We start from the raw sequence: 18116 nt of genomic DNA, 5'->3' as shown, positions 1-18116 counted from the left end.
AAACAACTTTAAAAATGATCTTCATTCACTGAAGAAAGATTCTTTTGTAACACGTATTACAACAGTATTTGAGTCTGTTGAAAGGGCAAAATTCAAATATAACCAGCTTTAGGAGAAGCAAGGGATTTTACAGAAACGGGCTCATAAAGAAAAGGATGTGAGTTCATGGTCTAATCCAGCCGTTCTCAAACTTTTGGGTTTTGGATCCCGTTACACTCTTAAAAATTACTAAGGACCTAAAGACTCAACACAAAAACTATTAGAACAGATAAATGAATTCAGCAAGGTAGGAGGATACAAGATTAATATACATAAATCTGTTGCATTTCTTTACACTAACAATGAAATATCAGAAAGTGAAAAAACAATCCCTTTTAAAATTGTGCAAAAAAACCCACCTAGGAATAACCCTGACTAAGAAGGTGAGAGACTTACATGCTAAGAACTATAAAACATTGATAAATGAAACTGAAGACGATTCCAAAAAAAATGGAAAGATATCCCATGCTCTTGGATTGGAAGAATATTAAAGTGGCCATACTACCCAAAGAAATCTACAGATTTAATGCAATCTGTATCAAATAACTCAAGCATTTTTCACAGAACCTGAACAAATAATCCTAAAATTTATACGGAACCACAAAAGACCCAGAATTGCCAAAGCAATCCTGAGGAAAAAGAACAAGCTGGACGCATAACCTTCCCAGACTTCAGACAATACTAGAGTATCAAAACAGCGTGGTACTGGCACAGAAACAGACATACGGATCAATGGAGCAGAACAGAGAGTGCAGAAATGAACCCGCACACCTATGGTCAGTTAATCTTCCACAAAGGAGGCAAGAATATACAACGGAGAAAAGAGTCTCCCTTCAGCAAGTGGTGGAAAAGTTGGAAAGCAGCATGTAAATCAATGAAGTTAGAACACTCCCTCTCACCATACACAAAAATAAACTCAAAACGGCTTAAAGACTTAAATAAGACACGACACCATAAAACTCCTTGAAGAGGACATAGGCAAAACTCTGACATAAACTGTACCAATGTTTTCTTAGATTGGCTTCCCAAGGCAAAAGAAATAAAAGCAAAAATAAGCAAATGGGACCTAATCAAACTTATAAGCTTTTGCACAGCAAAGGAAACCATAAACAAAAGGACAACCTACAGAATGGGAGAAAATATTTGCAAATGATGTGACCAACAAGGGCTTGATTTCCAAAATATACAAACAGCTCATATAGCTCAATATCAAAAAAACAACCCAATCAAAAAATGGGCAGAAGACCTAAACACACATTTCTCCAAAGAAAACATACAGATGGCCAAGAGGCATATGAAAAGATGTTTAACGTCACTAATTATTAGAGAAATGCAAATCAAAACTACAATGAGGTATCACCTCACACCAGTCAGAATGGCCATCATCAAAAAGTCTACAAATAATAAATGCTGAGGAGGGTGTGGAGAAAAGGGAACCCTCCTACACTGTCGGTGGGAATGTACATTGGTGCAGAAACTATGGAGAACAATATGGAGGTTCCTTAAAAAACTGAAAATAGAACTACCATATGACCCAGCAATCCCACTTCTGGGCAGATATCCAGAAAAGATGAAAATGAATTTAAAAAGATACACACCCCCCAATGTTCATAGCAGCACTATTTACAGTAGCCAAGACATGAAAGCAACCTAAGTGTCCATCGACAGATGAATGGATAAAGAAGATGTGGCACATATGTACAATGGAATATTACTCAACCATAAAAAGGAATGAAATAATGCCATTTGCAGCAACACGGACGGACCTAGAGATTATCATATCAAGTGAAGTAAGTCATATGATATCACTAATATGTAGAATCTAAAAAAATGATACAAATGAACTTATTTACAAAACAGAAACAGAGACTCACAAACATAGGAAAAAAACATACGATTACCGAGGGGGAGAGGGAGGGGAGGGATAAATTAGGAGTTTGGGATTAACAAATACACACTATTAGATATAAAATAAACAAGGACCTACTGTATAGCACAGGGAACTATACTCAGTATCTTGTAATAACCTATAACAGAAAAGAATCTGAAAAGGAATGTGTGTGCGTGTGTGTGTGTGTGTATTAATATATATCTGAATCACTTTGCTGTATACCTGAAACACAACATTGTAAACAACTATACTTCATTTAAAAAAAAATTACTAAGGACCCCAAAGAGTTCTTGTTTTTGTAGGATTTTACCTAGTGATAGGACCATGTTAGGAATTAAAACCAAGAAATTTTAAGAATTCTTTTATTAATTTATTTACAAATAACAAAAACCCATAACTCAAAACAGTTATATGTTAACATAATTTTTATAAAAAATATAGCTATTTTTCTTAAAATAAAAAAAAGCAAAAGAACCAGTGAGAAGAGTGGCACTGTTTTACATTTTTGTCGATTTCGTTCACATCTAGCTTAATAGAAGAGAGCTAGACTCTCATATCTGCTTTGCATTCAGTCTGCTACAGTATCACACAACATGCAAACTCCTCCGTACACTCAGGAAAGAATGAGAATGAAAAATAGCAAATGAAGTCTTCGTATGACAAAAACAGCTTTAACCCTGAGGACCCTTGAAAGGGTCTTGAGGACTTCCCCGGGCCACACTTTGAGATCCACTGCCCTAGTCTAATCGCATTTTACCCATAAGGAAGCTGAATCTCAGAGAGATCGATCAACTGAGATCCCAAATGACAGGGCCTGTTAATGATAGGATACAGATGCTGGATGGTTTGTCTCACTTCCCTTGCTTTAGGTTCTCAATTGGAAACCTGGGAAATACACCCTAAAGACCTGTCATGTTTGCTCTAGTTGCAGGGACTGTCACAATATATTACCAAAATTTTTTTTGATTTAAATAAAACAAAAGAGGAAAATCAACAAATGTGATAAATTCTCCAACAGGCATAGTGTGTTAGCACCTGAATTAGGTTCTCTATTAGAACTGAAACACTAAGACAAATTCTGCACTCTCCTCCACGCACACTGGTAATGATAAACAGCACAGTCAAACCACAGAGTAATACGGAAAGCAGAATTACCGCAACACATCACCATTTATCACACTTTCTGAGTCTGAAATACAATTCATGACACAATCCCTGAAAATTTTTCACGAGTACAGGCTGAAAGGGTATTGGGTATATTAAGAGACTACAAATAAATTACTGGCAATCATGTGGGACTTTTCAGCTAAAATGGAGTTGTTCTGAAATGTAGATATTTTTCATTCTTTTACAGGACCTATTTTGCCTTTTATGTATGGGTTGGCCAAAAAGTTCCTTTGGTTTTTTGGGTAAAAATAAAAGACACATTTTTCATTTTCACCAAGAACTTCATTGAACAACGTATTCACCCTTTTGTTCCACTACCTTCTGCCATTTTTCAGGCAACTTCATAATTCCATCTTCCCAAAACTTTTTATCTTTTTGAGCAAAGAACTGTTCCAGGTGCCTTTTACAGTCTTCCAGGGAATTGAAATTTCTTCCATTAAGAGAATTTTGTAAAGACCGAAATAAATGGAAATCTGAAGGTGCAATGTCTGGTGAATACGGTGGAGGAATCAGAACTTCCCAGCCAAGCTGTGACAGTTTCTGCCTGGTCATCAAAGAAACATGTGGTCTTGTGGTATCCTGATGGAAGATTATATGTTTTCTGTTGACTAATTCTGGACGCTTTTCGTCGAGTGCTGCTTTCAGTTGATCTAACTGGGAGCAGTACTTATTGGAATTAATCGTTTGGTTTTCCGGAAGGAGCTCATAATAGAGGACTCCCTTCCAATCCCACCATATACACAACATCACTTTCTTTGGATGAAGACTGGCCTTTGGTGTGCTTGGTGGTGGTTCATTTCGCTTCCCCCATGATCTCTTCCGTTCCACGTTATTGTACAGTATCCATTTTTCATTGCCCATCACAATTTGTTTTAAAAATGGAACGTTTTCATTACGTTTCAGTAGAGAATCGCATGCGGAAATACGGTCAAGAAGGTTTTTTTCGCTTAACTTATGTGGAACCCAAACGTCAAAGCGATTCATGTAACCAAGCTGGTGCAAATGATTTTCAACACTTGATTTGGATATTTTGAGTATGTCCGCTATCTCCCGAGTGGTATAACGTCGATTGCTCTCAATTAATGTCTCGATTTGATCGCTATCAACTTCAACTGGTCTACCTGACCGTGGAGCATCGTCCAGCGAGAAATCTCCAGCACGAAACTTCGCAAACCACTTTTGACACGTTCGCTCAGTCACAGCACCTTCTCCATACACTGCACAAATCTTTTTTTGCGTTTCAGTTGCATTTTTACCTTTCTTGAAATAATCAAGCATAATATGCCGAAAATGTTGTTTTTTTTCTTCCATCTTCTATACTAAAATGGCTACACAAAAGTTCACCAATTTTGATAAGTGTTTTTTTAAATACACGCTGATATGACAGCTGTCACAATACAATCCAACAAAATTGTTTCGAATGAAGTTAAACACAACTAAGCACTACTAGAGTCATCTTACGGGAAAACCGGACGAACTTTTTTTTTTTTGGCTAACCCATTAAAAAAAAAATCAGGGGGTCTCCTTGTTCACCTCTAGGTGATTTCCTTTGTATCCTACCAGATGATCCAAATCTTCTTTAAATGGATCATAGCCTTGTTCCTTTAAACAACGTAGTGCCCAGAAAAGCTGATCCAGGGGAGGAAATTCTTCCCAAGGAACCCACTCCCAACCTAGAAAAGAAAGGTATCAAAGCAATTTCTTTAGGTGAAAGGAAACAAAGGATATTTATTTTGGCAAGTTAACCTATACTAAGAAAAATTAATTAAATTTAAAAATGATTTGCTACTAATGAAGTGCAATAGTGATGCTATGCATTAGCTTGGCTATACAAACATAATTTGCATTTAGAATGAAGATCTTAAGAAGGGAATGATGATCATTTAAAACATGCTGTTATCTGAATATGAAGCCAAGTTTACAAAGGCCACATTGTGGTAAAACCCAGATTTAATACCACTCAATTTTCATTTAAATATCTGGTTAAACAAGACTCACAGAATTTTATATATTGCATTGATACTACAGGTTAAACTACATTAAAATAAGCCAGTTTCCTCACCTACAAAATAAGGTAGATTACAAAATTTCTAAGCTATCCTCCATTTCTTAAAAAAGTAATGGAAGCTGTACAGAGAATAAAAAGTATTCTCTGTGCTGTGGTATATTTTAGATAGAAAGACGAGAATGGAAGGAGCTGTCTTCTTAAAAATCCACTGAAATGTGAAAGATTTAACAGTGTCTATTAATTGTAAAGTACATGAAATCCTAGAAAAATATTCTAGGGGATGGTGTTTTGATGATTTAAATGTAAATAACATGAAAGCACAGATGCCCGTGACAGGTGAATGTTTAAATATTATGATAATAATACAGAAATATAATAATTATTAGAACTCCATGTTCTAAATTAGTTTAGGATTACATGCATATATCTATGTGTAAGTACTGTTTATTCCCTTCAGTATTTGTCTGCCTATAAAATACAGGTATGTAATTTCACTCCGGCAAGGCAGGGGACAAAGAATCCATGAAATTGGAATAAGCTGCGGAAGGGCTGATCAGCACCTGTGGTGAGAGAGAGACAGAGAGAGAGAGGGACAGAGAGAGACAGAGAGAGAAGGGGAGAGACAGAGAGAGAGAGAGAGACAGAGAGAGACAGAGAGAGAGGGAGAGGAGGAGGGGGAGGGAGACACTCACAATGTGTTGCAAGATGCTCAATTAACTGAGTCTCAAGAGAGCTGAAGTAAAGTTTATCCTAGGGGCCCCCTAGAAAACGAAGCATCTGGATAATGCTTCTAAGTATAAACAGGTGGCTGGAGGAAATGGAAGCAGGCAACCCAGATCCAGGACCTGATGAACATGGGGCAGAGACTGCATGCTTATATTATAAAAAACGAAGACCCCCGAGTGCCTGCACCTTGGCCAGGTTATCAGCTCCCCCAGTGAACCTGGTACAATCCTGCCTCCCACTTCTTAAGGCATGAATAATTTTTGTTGTACCCTAGGCCAGCTGAAGGCCTTTGTGTACTTTCTGTGTGCTTCTTTGTGTGACATCGTGATATAAGAAATAGGTATTTGGTCTTTATCTCTGTTTCTTGGCGGGGTTCCTAAAATCTGTGTAATTTCCCGAGTGACAGGGATCAGAGGAGCATCTTTTGTTTCCATAATAAGCTCCTTACAACCAATGCTGAGTTTATGCTAATGAGATGGCTGGTGGCTGGGGACCCCTAGAGAGTTTCAGGATGGGGGCTGGTGACCAGAAAGACCCAGGCGTGATCACAGGGTTGGAACTTTCAGCCCACCTCTCACCCCACACTCCACCTTAGGGGTGGAGAGAGGGGCTGGAGACTGAGTTAACAGCCAATGGACATTGATTTAACCAATCACAGTAATAATAATCCCGTTACATAGGAACCTCCATAAAAACTCTACACAGCTGGGTTCAGAGAGTTTCCGAGTTGAACATATCGAGGTGCTGGGAGGGTGGCACATCCAGAGAGGGCATGAAAGTCCCGTGCCCCCTCCCCAGACCTGGCCCTACCTCTCTCATTTGGCTGTTCCTGAGCTGTACCCTTTAAAACAAACCGGTAATGTAAGGAGAGTGTTTTCCTTAATTCTGTGGAACATTCTAGCAAATTACTGAAGAGGGGGGTTGTGGGAGCCTCGATTTATAGCCAGGCCGTCAAAAGTACAGGAGGCCTGGACGTGAGACTGGCATTGGAAATGGGGGCAGTCTCACGGGACTGAGCTCTTTAACTTTTCAGATCCAAGTAGACAGTGTAAGAATTGAACTGAATTATAGGACACTCAACTGATGTCTGGAGAGTTGGAGAATTAGTGTGAGGAAAAAAGTCCACACATTTGGTATCAGAAGTGTTGTGAGTAAAAACAGTTCAGACTTTGCTAGCTTATTTTAAAGGATTCCAAGTAGTTACCTATTTTATAAAAAATCTTATATGACTCAACGGGCCTTCGGGTAGAACGTGCCCTTCTGTTCATTCAATCAAGTCAGTCTGTAAAACACTTCAGATATGACTTATTCATTCTAGTAATGTCACTTCCTTCAGGCTCTGCACCGAAGCCCTCCCTGACCACCCCACCTGACACAACACCCATGCATCACTGTCTTTACACAGCTTTATTTTTATTCTTACTCCTATCATTACTATCATAAAATGTCTGCTAATTTGTTGCCTTTCCCCCCAGATAAAATGTAAAGTCCAGGAGGGCAGGGACTTTGTTTTAAACACCACTTTTTCTTTAGTGCTTAGAACAATGTCTGGCACACAGTACTCAGCAAGTATTTGTGAATGAAAAGATTTTCACTATTAGAGGAGAAATTAAACGTTTAGAGGAGTGATCCTACATGAGACCACTTGGATAAGGTTTCTTATGGCAAATAATATATTGAATAAGTTTGATATTTTACTCTTTAGTTCCTTTTATCATGCAGTTTTTTTTTTTTTTGCGGTACGCGGGCCTCTCACTGTTGTGGCCTCTCCTGTTGCAGAGCACAGGCTCCGGACACACAGCCTCAGAGGCCATGGCTCACAGGCCCAGCCACTCCGCGGCATGTGGGATCTTCCCGGACCGGGGCACGAACCCGTGTCCCTTGCATCGGCAGGCGAACTCTCAACCACTGCGCCACCAGGGAAGCCCCTATCACGCAGTTTTATGAAATTTGAAGAGAGATGATACATGCAAAGCCCTAAGAACAATGCTTAGTACACAGTAAATAACAGAATGTCAGTTATTATCATTAAAGTTTTCAGAGCACTCAATTCAACACAGAAGGTAACAGCTAAGTGTTTTGTCAAGTTAAGCATTCTCTATAAAAGAAAGTTTTACCTCTCTTGCACAGGTGAAAAAACTGAGGAAGGCACGTTAAATGTTTTGCTTAAAAATCACGGTGTGGGGTATTCCGTGGTGGCGCAGTGGTTGAGAGTCTGCCTGCTGATGCAGGGGACACGGGTTCGTGCCCCGGTCCGGGAAGATCCCACATGCCACGGAGCGGCTGGGCCCGTGAGCCATGGCCGCTGGGCCTGCGTGTCCGGAGCTTGTGCTCCGCAACGGGAGAGGCCACAACAGTGAGAGGCCCGTGTACCGAAAAAAAAAAAAAAAAAAAGAAAATCACAGTGTGAAACAAAATTAAACGCTAACAATAAAACTAACATTTACTGAGTACTTACTGTGTTCACTAGGCCAGGCCCGTTGTATGTATTAACTAACTCATTTTATCCTTACAACAACGCATCTGAAGTAGGTACTATTGTCACAAGTGAGAAAAGAGGCCCAGAGACCTAAATAACTTGTCCAAGGTTACAAACCTCTAAGTAGAAGAACCAGGATGCGAACCAAGTAGTCTGGCTCTAGGCCCAGTTCTCTTTCCTGTTCTGTCCTTATGTATCCAGGATTTAAGTATATTTACATTCTAACTGAAGTATAATTATATTCTAATCTAATTCTCTTCCTATGGCAACATAATGTAATCTTCCTTCAGACCATACGCTCTCATAGAAAATGCATTATTTATAGTTCTCTTACTTTCATTTTTCTCAGGCTCTACATTCTTTGGTTCTGAATCATGAGTCACGTCCACCTCTCCTTTCATTAAAATAGTGACATAATGGTAATTCTCTTCCTCAATGAAAGAATTGACGACCGAGGCAAAGCGAACATTTTTCAGGTGAAGAGCTGCTTCTTCCCAGGTTTCCCTTTGAGCACATTCTTCCCAGCTTTCACTGAAAAACAGAAACACACCACCGTATTCAATTCTATTTATGCATTTTTTTTTGCCATGAAATTCCTGACTAGAAATTCCTAGTGTAAAGCAAAAAGAGCTGTAATTGGTTCACGCTTTACAACAATAAATCAACAACTCTCCTTTGACGCTCTGTTTATCCTATATCAAGTATCTGAAGACCAAAAGGACTTCATATTGAACAAAAAAATGAACACTTAGCCAATTCAGCACTAGTTCATGTGCCTGGAAGCAGCATGCAACCAGGAGGTGGTTTAATACATCAGTTAAGAGCACAGCTTTGGAGTCAACTAGACCTGGGTTTGAGTTCAAAGTCCATTATTAGACAAGTAAGAAGACAATGCTACTTTCTCATGGGGTTGTGTTAAGTGTATCAAGAAGTGGACACTGTCTTTTCTGAAGGCTCAGAAGGCTCAAAATTGAGGGCAACAGGCATTCATGAAATATTAAAATACACTGATGTGATTAGTTCACCTTCAACGTATGATCCATAATAACTAGATATTGACAAAAACGCTGATATTGCAAAAGTTACAAAAGCCTGTATATAAATGAAAACATTTCACTGCAGTTTTCATACATGAGACAAGATTTAAAATATATAATATCTCCCTTTAGAAACTGTTCCAAATGAAATTGTATACAATCAGATAAAATGTGAGTATTGAATGAAAACAAACATCATTAAAAGAAATCATTAGTGTGATTCAGTTTCTCTAAAAGTCATTTCATATGCACTTTAGATTGAACTTCCAAATATTTATGAGGCACTTTAGTGTGATATTCAGCAAAAAAGAATACTGTTTCTCCATCTTTCTTTTTGTATCTCTAATTATCTAAACTACTGTCACTACCCAGTCTACATAAGAAGACAGATCTTTGGGAGGGAGGAGAGCTGTGCGCTTTCAGCCTGCAGGAACGTTCCTCTTCCTCCTGATGAGGGGCCAGCTCTGCCTCGAAACCAAGTGGGAGGTCCTCCAAGAGAATTAGTCACAGAGACTGGGTGAGACTCTCAAGAAGGAGGTACTGGTATGTTACTCCCCAGTTAAAGACTGAGCTGGGGAACCTCATGGGTCTACCCCAGTGCATCAGAGCAGAGGTGTAGGAGGGAAAGAGCTCTTGGGTTAATCTGAAATGTGTCCCGTGGTGTTTAGGGATGCATGTGAATACACAAGGTGATGCTCATTCCCACTTTAAGAATTTGGAAGGCAGGAGAGTGGCTAAAGCAGCCCATGATGGCTGAGCAGAGAAAATGGGCAGCAGTGAAAGCATCCTTCCCAACGTGTGTTTCCTTTGGGCCAAGCAGATGCTACAAGAGACTGCTGGGGGCCCCATCAGAAAGAAAATGTAGCGTGGTGTGCTAACAGCAGGAGCTGGTGGCCAGCATCACAAAAAGTCAGTCACCTATGTCAGGGAACTGTGCAGTGTAGAAATCCTTGTAGGACTTCCAACCAACCAATAAACACACCCTAAGAAAGAGAGCATGCAGACTTCCCTGGTGGTGCAGTGGTTAAGAATCTGCCTGCCAATGCAGGGGACACGGGTTGGATCCCTGGTCCGGGAAGATCCCACATGCCTCAGAGCAACTAAGCCCGTGCGCCACAACTACTGAACCTGTGCTCTAGAGCCTGCGAGCCACAACTACTGAAGCCCGCGCACCACAACGAACAGTAGCCCCCACTTGCCGCAACTAGAGAAAACCCTCACGCAGCAACAAAGACCCAACGCAGCCAAAAATAAATTTAAAAAAAGAAAGAAAGAAAGAAAGAGAGCACGCCTGTGAATACTGCACCCAGAGGGCACATAACATAGATCACAGCAGCACCACTCAGGTAAAAGTTTTGCTTCCTCCCCTCGTTCCTCAACACACCAGAAAAAGAAACCAGAAACAGTGAGAAGAGAAGGAGGTAGAGAAAGCAAAACAATGGCCCACACCTCCTTCCCTCACTACAAAGGAAAGCTAAATGCCTGGAAGAGGATCATAATAACCAAAATATGATTTACTTTTATAATCAAGTGAAAGTGAGACAGGCTGGGACTGGGACCCTTTACTGCAGTGCTTGCACCTGGACTAACATCTCCTCTCCTTGAACAACAGAATACAAAGAAACTCTAAGGGACGACGAAAACTAACTGCACCCATGTACAGCTGGGGCAAACTGTGAACAAAGATACAAAAAGGCCAAAACCCAACTGCCACTTTTGAGGCGCCAGGAGCAAAACCAGGGTACCACACACGACACAGGCACCCGGCACCACCAAGAGGGTGGAGAGATCACCTAAGCCACCCCTCCAGCCCAAAGCACCTATCCACTCCCACCCTCACCCCGTTTAAGGGACCAACTCGCCTGCCTCAGACAGTGAGCAAGGGCACCTGTTACTTGTTCCCTCTCATGGCGTAGCATGAGTCCCAATAAAGTCTTGCCTGAATTCCTGTCTGACGTCTTATCAATTTCTATTGATTAAAGAGTTCAAGAACCCAGGTTGGTAACAAGAGCAAAACAATTGAATTTGCAGAAAACGTCATGGAGAAGAAGAGAAGGGAAAGACAAATCATATTTGAAGACAATGAAAAGAGAAAATAAAGCCACTTCCTTCCTGTTGGTTTCCCATCGATTTAGCTCACTCTGTTTACCAGTTACACAAAGATAAGTGAAAGCACACCTGTGAAGAGCTTAGCATAACACCTAGCACTTAGTAAAAAGGTCATTAAAGTTCAATTTTGGCCATTATCATTCAGTATGAGTCAAGACTCCAATACTGTCTTGTGTTACTGTTAGGATAGCTATCTCGAACCACTACTCTAGAAATTACACATTCTAAATAGTGCTTAATTTGTGATCGAACTTTGGCTAATGCTCCCCCTCCCCCCAAACTGACAAAGTACAATATGGTGTGCTTGTCTGGGCAATTTGATTCTTAATCTAGGCATTTTATTATTTATTAAGTGACAGCTTATCTTACTTATCTAAAAACGAGGAACTTATTGATGCTTTTAAAAATTCTGAAGACCATTTAAACAATTCCCTGTGCTAGAAGATAAGAATTTCATATTCTATAAAGATCTAAGTCTGATTAAAAGGCACTAGGATCAAGTCTCTACTTCTAACAACCACTTTATAAGAAATACGTGAATTAGAAGAATATAGTCATAATGTGAGAAATTCAAATGACCCATATTCAACATGGCATAGGTAAAAGGGGAGGGCGGGTACTGCTTGATTAAGAGACTTAAAAAATGTATCAATCACATGCAACATGTGCCCTTCCTTTAATCTGAATTGGTACAAAACAGTAAAAAGACATTTTCAAGATGACTGCAGAAAATGGTACAGACTGGGTGACAGATGCTATAAAATATTTTAAGGTTTGAAAATGGTATGGTGGTTACTTCTTTTTAAAAGCCTATTACAGATAGATACTGAATTACTTAGGGGTGGTGTAATAAGATGCCTGCTTTCCTTTAAAATAGTTTAGAAAACAAGGGGGTGTGTGTGTCTGTTTGCCGGGAGGGAAGAGCAGTAAAGACGAAACAAGAACAAACTGAGTAATGGGTACATGAGGATTCACTGACTATTCTATTTTTATGTATGTTTGAAACTTTCTATACAAAAGGAAAAACAAGCTCTGTGTCTTGAACGCTTTATTCTCACTTTGAGATAGTTCATTTACCAGAGCGCTTGCACCTGGACAAAAGGTAGAGGCTAAAAATAACAGCACGCATGCGCAGTTGCGGCAATAATAAACAAGCTATAAAAAGGCCACAAACCAAGTGCCATTTCAGAGCTGCTGAGAGCAAAGCAGGGTACCAGGCGTAATTCCCACACACACCAAGGGGTTAGGCGTGCCACCTAAGCTGCGCCTCCTGCACAGCCCGCAGATCCATCCCTATTCTCACCCCATTTAAGGAACCAGCCCACCACCACGTCCCCTCCAGGGGAGCCGAGCAAGGGCATCTGTGTCTTGTTCTCCCTCCCTCTTGCTATAGCACGAGCCCCAATAAAGCTTCGCCTAAATTCCTCATCTGGCATCTTATCAATTTCTATTGATTAAACAGTCCAAGAGTCTGAGTGAATCCACCTTCTAGCACAATCTCAGCCTTTTTTCACCCTTGTGTAGAACTAACTTTCTTTGTCGGTCTGACACATCATCAAACCACAATATGCCAACGCAGAGAGGGACCTTAAGGAGTACATCATCTAACTTCCCCATTTTAAAAAGAGAGAAACTGAGGCCCAGAGTTTCAGTCGCCCATTCGCTTGGTTAGAGCGCAACTAAACTTACTGGAGCAGGAAACACGGAATATATCCATGTGCGTTTAAATCACCAGCAAAACGTGCAGAAGCCTTAACTGACAGAACTACATTGACCACGGCCTATAAACACCAACTTCCGGTCTCTCAACTACTAGCAGTAAGAAAACCAGAACTCACCAGTCTACTCCCAGCCGCGTCAGGTCTCGCGAGGAGCTGATGGCGCAGGCGCAGCTCAACGGGAACGAGGAAATCTCTCCTTCAGCCATACCCAGGGCAGTGCCCCCTCCCGGCCCGAGAGGAGAAAAGAGGAACGCGCGAGAAACGACGCAGCGTCGGCGCGTACGCACGGACGCACGCAGAGAGCGAGGTCGTCCTTCCCGTGCACGTCCCGCTTTCCCTGTCCGCCAGGCGGCTGCTTACCCGAACTCCAAGTGGCCCCCGGGAAGTTGGAATTTGCCGGCTCCAAATGACCCTTTCCTCCTCCCCAGGAGGACGCAGCGAGGATGCCTGCAGCTGGTCACCACTACTCCTACCCCGACTCCTGGGCGCCGCCCCCGCGCCTCCGCACTGGCCGTCATAGCGCGAGAGGATCTCGCGGGCCGCGGCCGGAAGTGACGTTCGCTTTGCCCCGCCCCCGGGGCCGCCGCTAATCTCCCAGAGCAGGTGAGGGGCTGTAAATCGCTGTGGGATCCCCCGGGCTTCCGCCGCTTTTCCTTTGTGCTTGCTGTCTCTCCCTCATCTACGGGTCCAAACTTGTGAAGGTTGTTTCCTCCCGAAAGACTATGTGGCCAGAGTTTGGCTTTAACTAATGCTGTTTACTGTTGCGCTTTCAACATTCATTATTTATCTACTCTCAGATTCCTCCATGCACTTAACCAGCCACCTACTTTGATAAACCTCTGTGTCTTTGCACATTTTTTTTTTTTTTTTTTAATAAATGAGTTTCACCACAGTAAACTCATTCCACTATAGCTCAAATCAGTGTGGTACCGGAGCAAAGACAAATACTATAGAAATATCCTGGTATGAATAACTGAGTATTAACAAATCATGGGAAGAAAAACACTAATCAGTTATGCTGGGACGAATTAGTTACCTATTTAGGAGGAAAAATAGCGCTGTTCCAGTTGTTTGCATGCCATGCACCAACAAAAAAATCCCAACTGAATCAGAGTTGTAATGAAAACAAACTAAAAACAAATGACTGGTTTCTGGTTGGAGACTTTTTTAAAAAATTAATGTAAATTAAGTTTTACTTCTAAAATAATGTGCACATAATTTTTAAAAGTCAAATGGTACAAAAACTGTAAGAAGAACAACCTTACTTTCTAGTCATGTTTCTATTCACTTTTTTTTTTTTTTTCGGTACTCGGGCCTCTCACTGTTGTGGCCTCTCCCGTTGCGGAGCACAGGCTCCGGACGCGCAGGCTCAGCGGCCATGGCTCACGGGCCCAGCCGCTCTGCAGCATGTGGGATCTTCCCGGACCGGGGCACGAACCCGTGTCCCATGCATTGGCAAGCGGACTCTCAACCACTGCGCCACCAGGGAAGCTCTCCATTCACTTTTAACTTTTTGTTTGGGCGTGTTTTTGGTCCCGGCATGCCGGGTCTTAGTTCCTGGACCAGGGATCAAACCTGTGCCCCTGCATTGGGAGTGCAGAGTCTTAACCACTGGACCTCCAGGGAAGTCCCTACTTTTAACTCTTTGAACTGTTATTTCTGATATTTGCTTATATATTTTTAAGTAATATGCTTATTTTGCATGTTACGGTAAATGAAGACTGATGAAACATTTTTATAGCATTTCTCCTTCCACCCAGAAACTCAACAGTCTTCAGTGTGGTGTGCACCACAAAAATACTCCATGATATTTTCCCAAATAAAAATTGGCAACATATGAAAAGGATAATACATCATGACTGAATGGGTTATTCCCAGAAATACAAGTCTGGCTTGAAATTTGAAAACTCAATCTATGTAATTCATCATACTAAAAGAGGGAGAAAGGAAACACATATTATCATTTTAATAGATGTAGAAAATAATTTGATAAAATTTAGTACTCATTCAAGATTTTAAAAACAAACTAGAAATAAAAGGGAATTTTAACAACCTTAGGTAAGGTATCTACAAAGACCTACAGTTAACATCTTATTTAATGATTGTTAGGGCTGAATCATGTCCCCCCAAAATTCACATTTTGAAATCCTAACCCTCGATACCTCAGAATATAACTGTATTTGTAGACAGGATCTTTAAAGAGGTAATTAAGTTAAAATGAGGTCATTAGGATTAATCCTAATCCAATATGACTGGTGGCCTTAAAGAACAGGAGATTAAGACACAGACATAGATACAGAGAGAAGACCATGTGAAAACAGGAAGAAGACAGCCATCTGCAAGACAATGAGTGAGGCCTCAGAAAAAGCCAACCCCACTGACACCGATCTTAGAATTCTAGACTCTAGAGTTTGAGAAAATACATTTCTGTTGTTTAGGCCACCTAGTCTGTGGTACTCTGTTATGGTGGCCCCAGCAAACTAATACAATAGTGAATGAATAAGATTTGAGAGAAGCAAGGATAGCCACTCTCAGCACTTTTAGTCATCATATTGCTGGAGGTTCTAGTTAAAACTAGAAAATCAAGAAAAATCACTAGGGCTTCCCTGGTGGCGCAGTGGTTGGGAGTCTGCCTGCTGATGCTGGGGACGCGGGTTCGTGCCCCGGTCCAGGAGGATCCCACATGCCGCGGAGCGTCTGGGCCCGTGAGCCATGGCCGCTGAGCCTGTGCATCCAGAGCCTGTGCTCCGCAACGGGAGAGGCCACAGCGGTGAGAGGCCCGCGTACCGCAAAAAAAAAAAAAAAAAAAAAAAAAAAAATCACTAAAGGATAGTTAAACTGGAAAAGAAGTAGCTGACCTTATTCACAGACAATCCTAAGGAATCCACAAAAAAAGCTACCAGAATAAGTGAGTCTAGCAAGTTCATAGGATTCAAGGTCAATATACAAAATCAATTATATTTCTCTACACTAGCAATGAATAATCAGAAAATTCTAAAATTACCATGAAAAATGGAAAAATATAAAATACTAGGGGCTTCTTGGTGGCCCAGTGGTTAAGACTCTGCAGTTCCAATGCAGGAGGCGCGGGTTTGATCCCTGGTCAGGGAACTAAGATCCCACATGCTGTATGGTGTGGCCAAGAAGTAAATAAAATAAATGGACATGCTACTAAACAACATGTACTAGACAACAATGTGGTGTGCTCCAAGGACAAAGAACAAGATAAACTCAAAGGGCCAATATTGCCAGAACAAAGAGTTACAGGACTCCTATCACTGTCAATGTGACCATTGCAATGTTCCAGAGCCCTCCCAGGCAGCATGCCCTGTCCCTTTCCCATCCCATATAAGGAAAAATATTTGCCCCGTTCTTCTCCTGCTCCCCACACTGAAAGTATACATACTCTGCCCAGTCAGCAGATGACTTACAGGTTCCCTGGCTATAAAAACAGACCAGAAACCCATGCTCATGGTCGACTTTCCCTGGCTACCAGGAAGTCGACCCACTGTTCTTGCAGCAACTCTTCTCTTGAATAAACTATATCTTCCTTACATTCTGCCTGTGTCTGGAAATTCTTTTCCAACCTGTGCTCGGACCACGACAAACAATAAATGTTTAAAAAAATTTTTAAGTAAAATACTAAAGGGTAAATTTAGCAAAAGAGGTTCAAGACCTGTACACTAAAAACTATTAAACCTTACTGAGGGAAATTAAAGAAGATTTAAAGAAATGGGGAGAAATACTGTGATCATGAATCAGAAGACTCCATATTGTTAAGCTATCAATTTTCTTCAAATTGATTTGCATAAACTCAATGAAATCCTAACCATAATGCCAGAAGGCTTTTTTTTTTTTCTAGTAGAAACTGACAGGCTGATTCTAAAATTTGTATGGACATACAAAGGGCTAGAAAAATCAAAACAATTAAAAATTTTTGGAGGATTCATACCACCTGATTTCAGATTTAGGATAAGGCCACACTAATCAGGAGAGCATAGTACGGGTAAAAGCATAGACACATAAGTCAATGGAAAAGAAGAGAGAAACAAGAAATAGACCTATGGATTTGGGTAATTGATTTTTGAAAAATTTTCAAAGGAAATTCAAGAGAAAAGATAGTCTTTTTAACAAATGGCGCTAGAGCAATGTGACATACGAATGTTAAAAAAAAAAAAAAGCCTTGATCTATACCTGGCACCATGTATAACAATTAAAATGGATTGTAGACCTACATAAAAACAGCTGAAAGTATAAGTTTTCTAGAAGAAAATATAAGAGAAAAGCTTTGTGATTTGGGGTTAGGCATAAACTTCTTAGATATGACACCAAAGGCATGATCCATAAAAGAAAAATTGTTAAGTTGGACTTCCTCAAAATTTAAAATTTACTCTCTCTGAGAGACACTGCTATGGACTGAACTGTATCTCCCCACAGACTTATACGTTGAAGGCCTACCCCCCAATATATCTTCTCATGGAGCCTTTAGGAGGTAATTAGATTTAGATGAGATCATGAAGGTGGGATCCTCATGATGGGATTAGTGGCTTTATGAGAAGAGACCAGAGAGCTTGATCTCTCCCCACCATGTGCGGAAACAGCCAGAAGGTGGCAGTCTGCAAGCCAGAAAGAGATCTCTCACCAGGTACTGAATCTGCTGGCATCTTGATCTTGGACATCTCAGCCTCCAGAGCTGTGAGAAATAACTCTGTTGTTTAAACCACCCAGTCTACAACATTTTATTATAGCTGCTGAGCTGCTAAGACAAAATATTTAAGAAAATGAAAAGACAAACTACAGGCATGGGAGAAAATATTTGCAAAGCATATTTCTGCTAAAGGACTTGTATATAGAATATGTAAGGAATCCTCAAAACCCAACAATAAAGCAAACAAGTTAATAAGTAAATAGGGAAAAGAATTGAAAATATATTTCACCA

At 40.8% G+C, this 18116-nt stretch overlaps 1 protein-coding gene across 1 annotated transcript; it reads right to left on the bottom strand.

Moving 5' to 3' along the window:
* Positions 1 to 4609: 4609 nt before the first annotated feature.
* NUDT15 (nudix hydrolase 15) lies at positions 4610 to 13695 on the bottom strand (the record flags this gene model as incomplete). The annotated part of the gene is made up of 3 exons (XM_079721907.1): positions 4610 to 4770; positions 8645 to 8841; positions 13538 to 13695. 3 exons carry the CDS (start codon positions 13693 to 13695, stop codon positions 4610 to 4612), a joined length of 516 nt encoding a protein of 171 aa, XP_079578033.1.
* Positions 13696 to 18116: the final 4421 nt, after the last annotated feature.

This window comes from Hyperoodon ampullatus (genome assembly GCF_949752795.1).
Source record: "Hyperoodon ampullatus genome assembly, chromosome: 16".
Lineage (NCBI taxonomy): Eukaryota > Metazoa > Chordata > Mammalia > Artiodactyla > Ziphiidae > Hyperoodon > Hyperoodon ampullatus.
The sequence above is the reverse complement of the archived record's forward strand: the minus strand, read 5'-3'. Positions and strand labels throughout refer to the sequence as shown.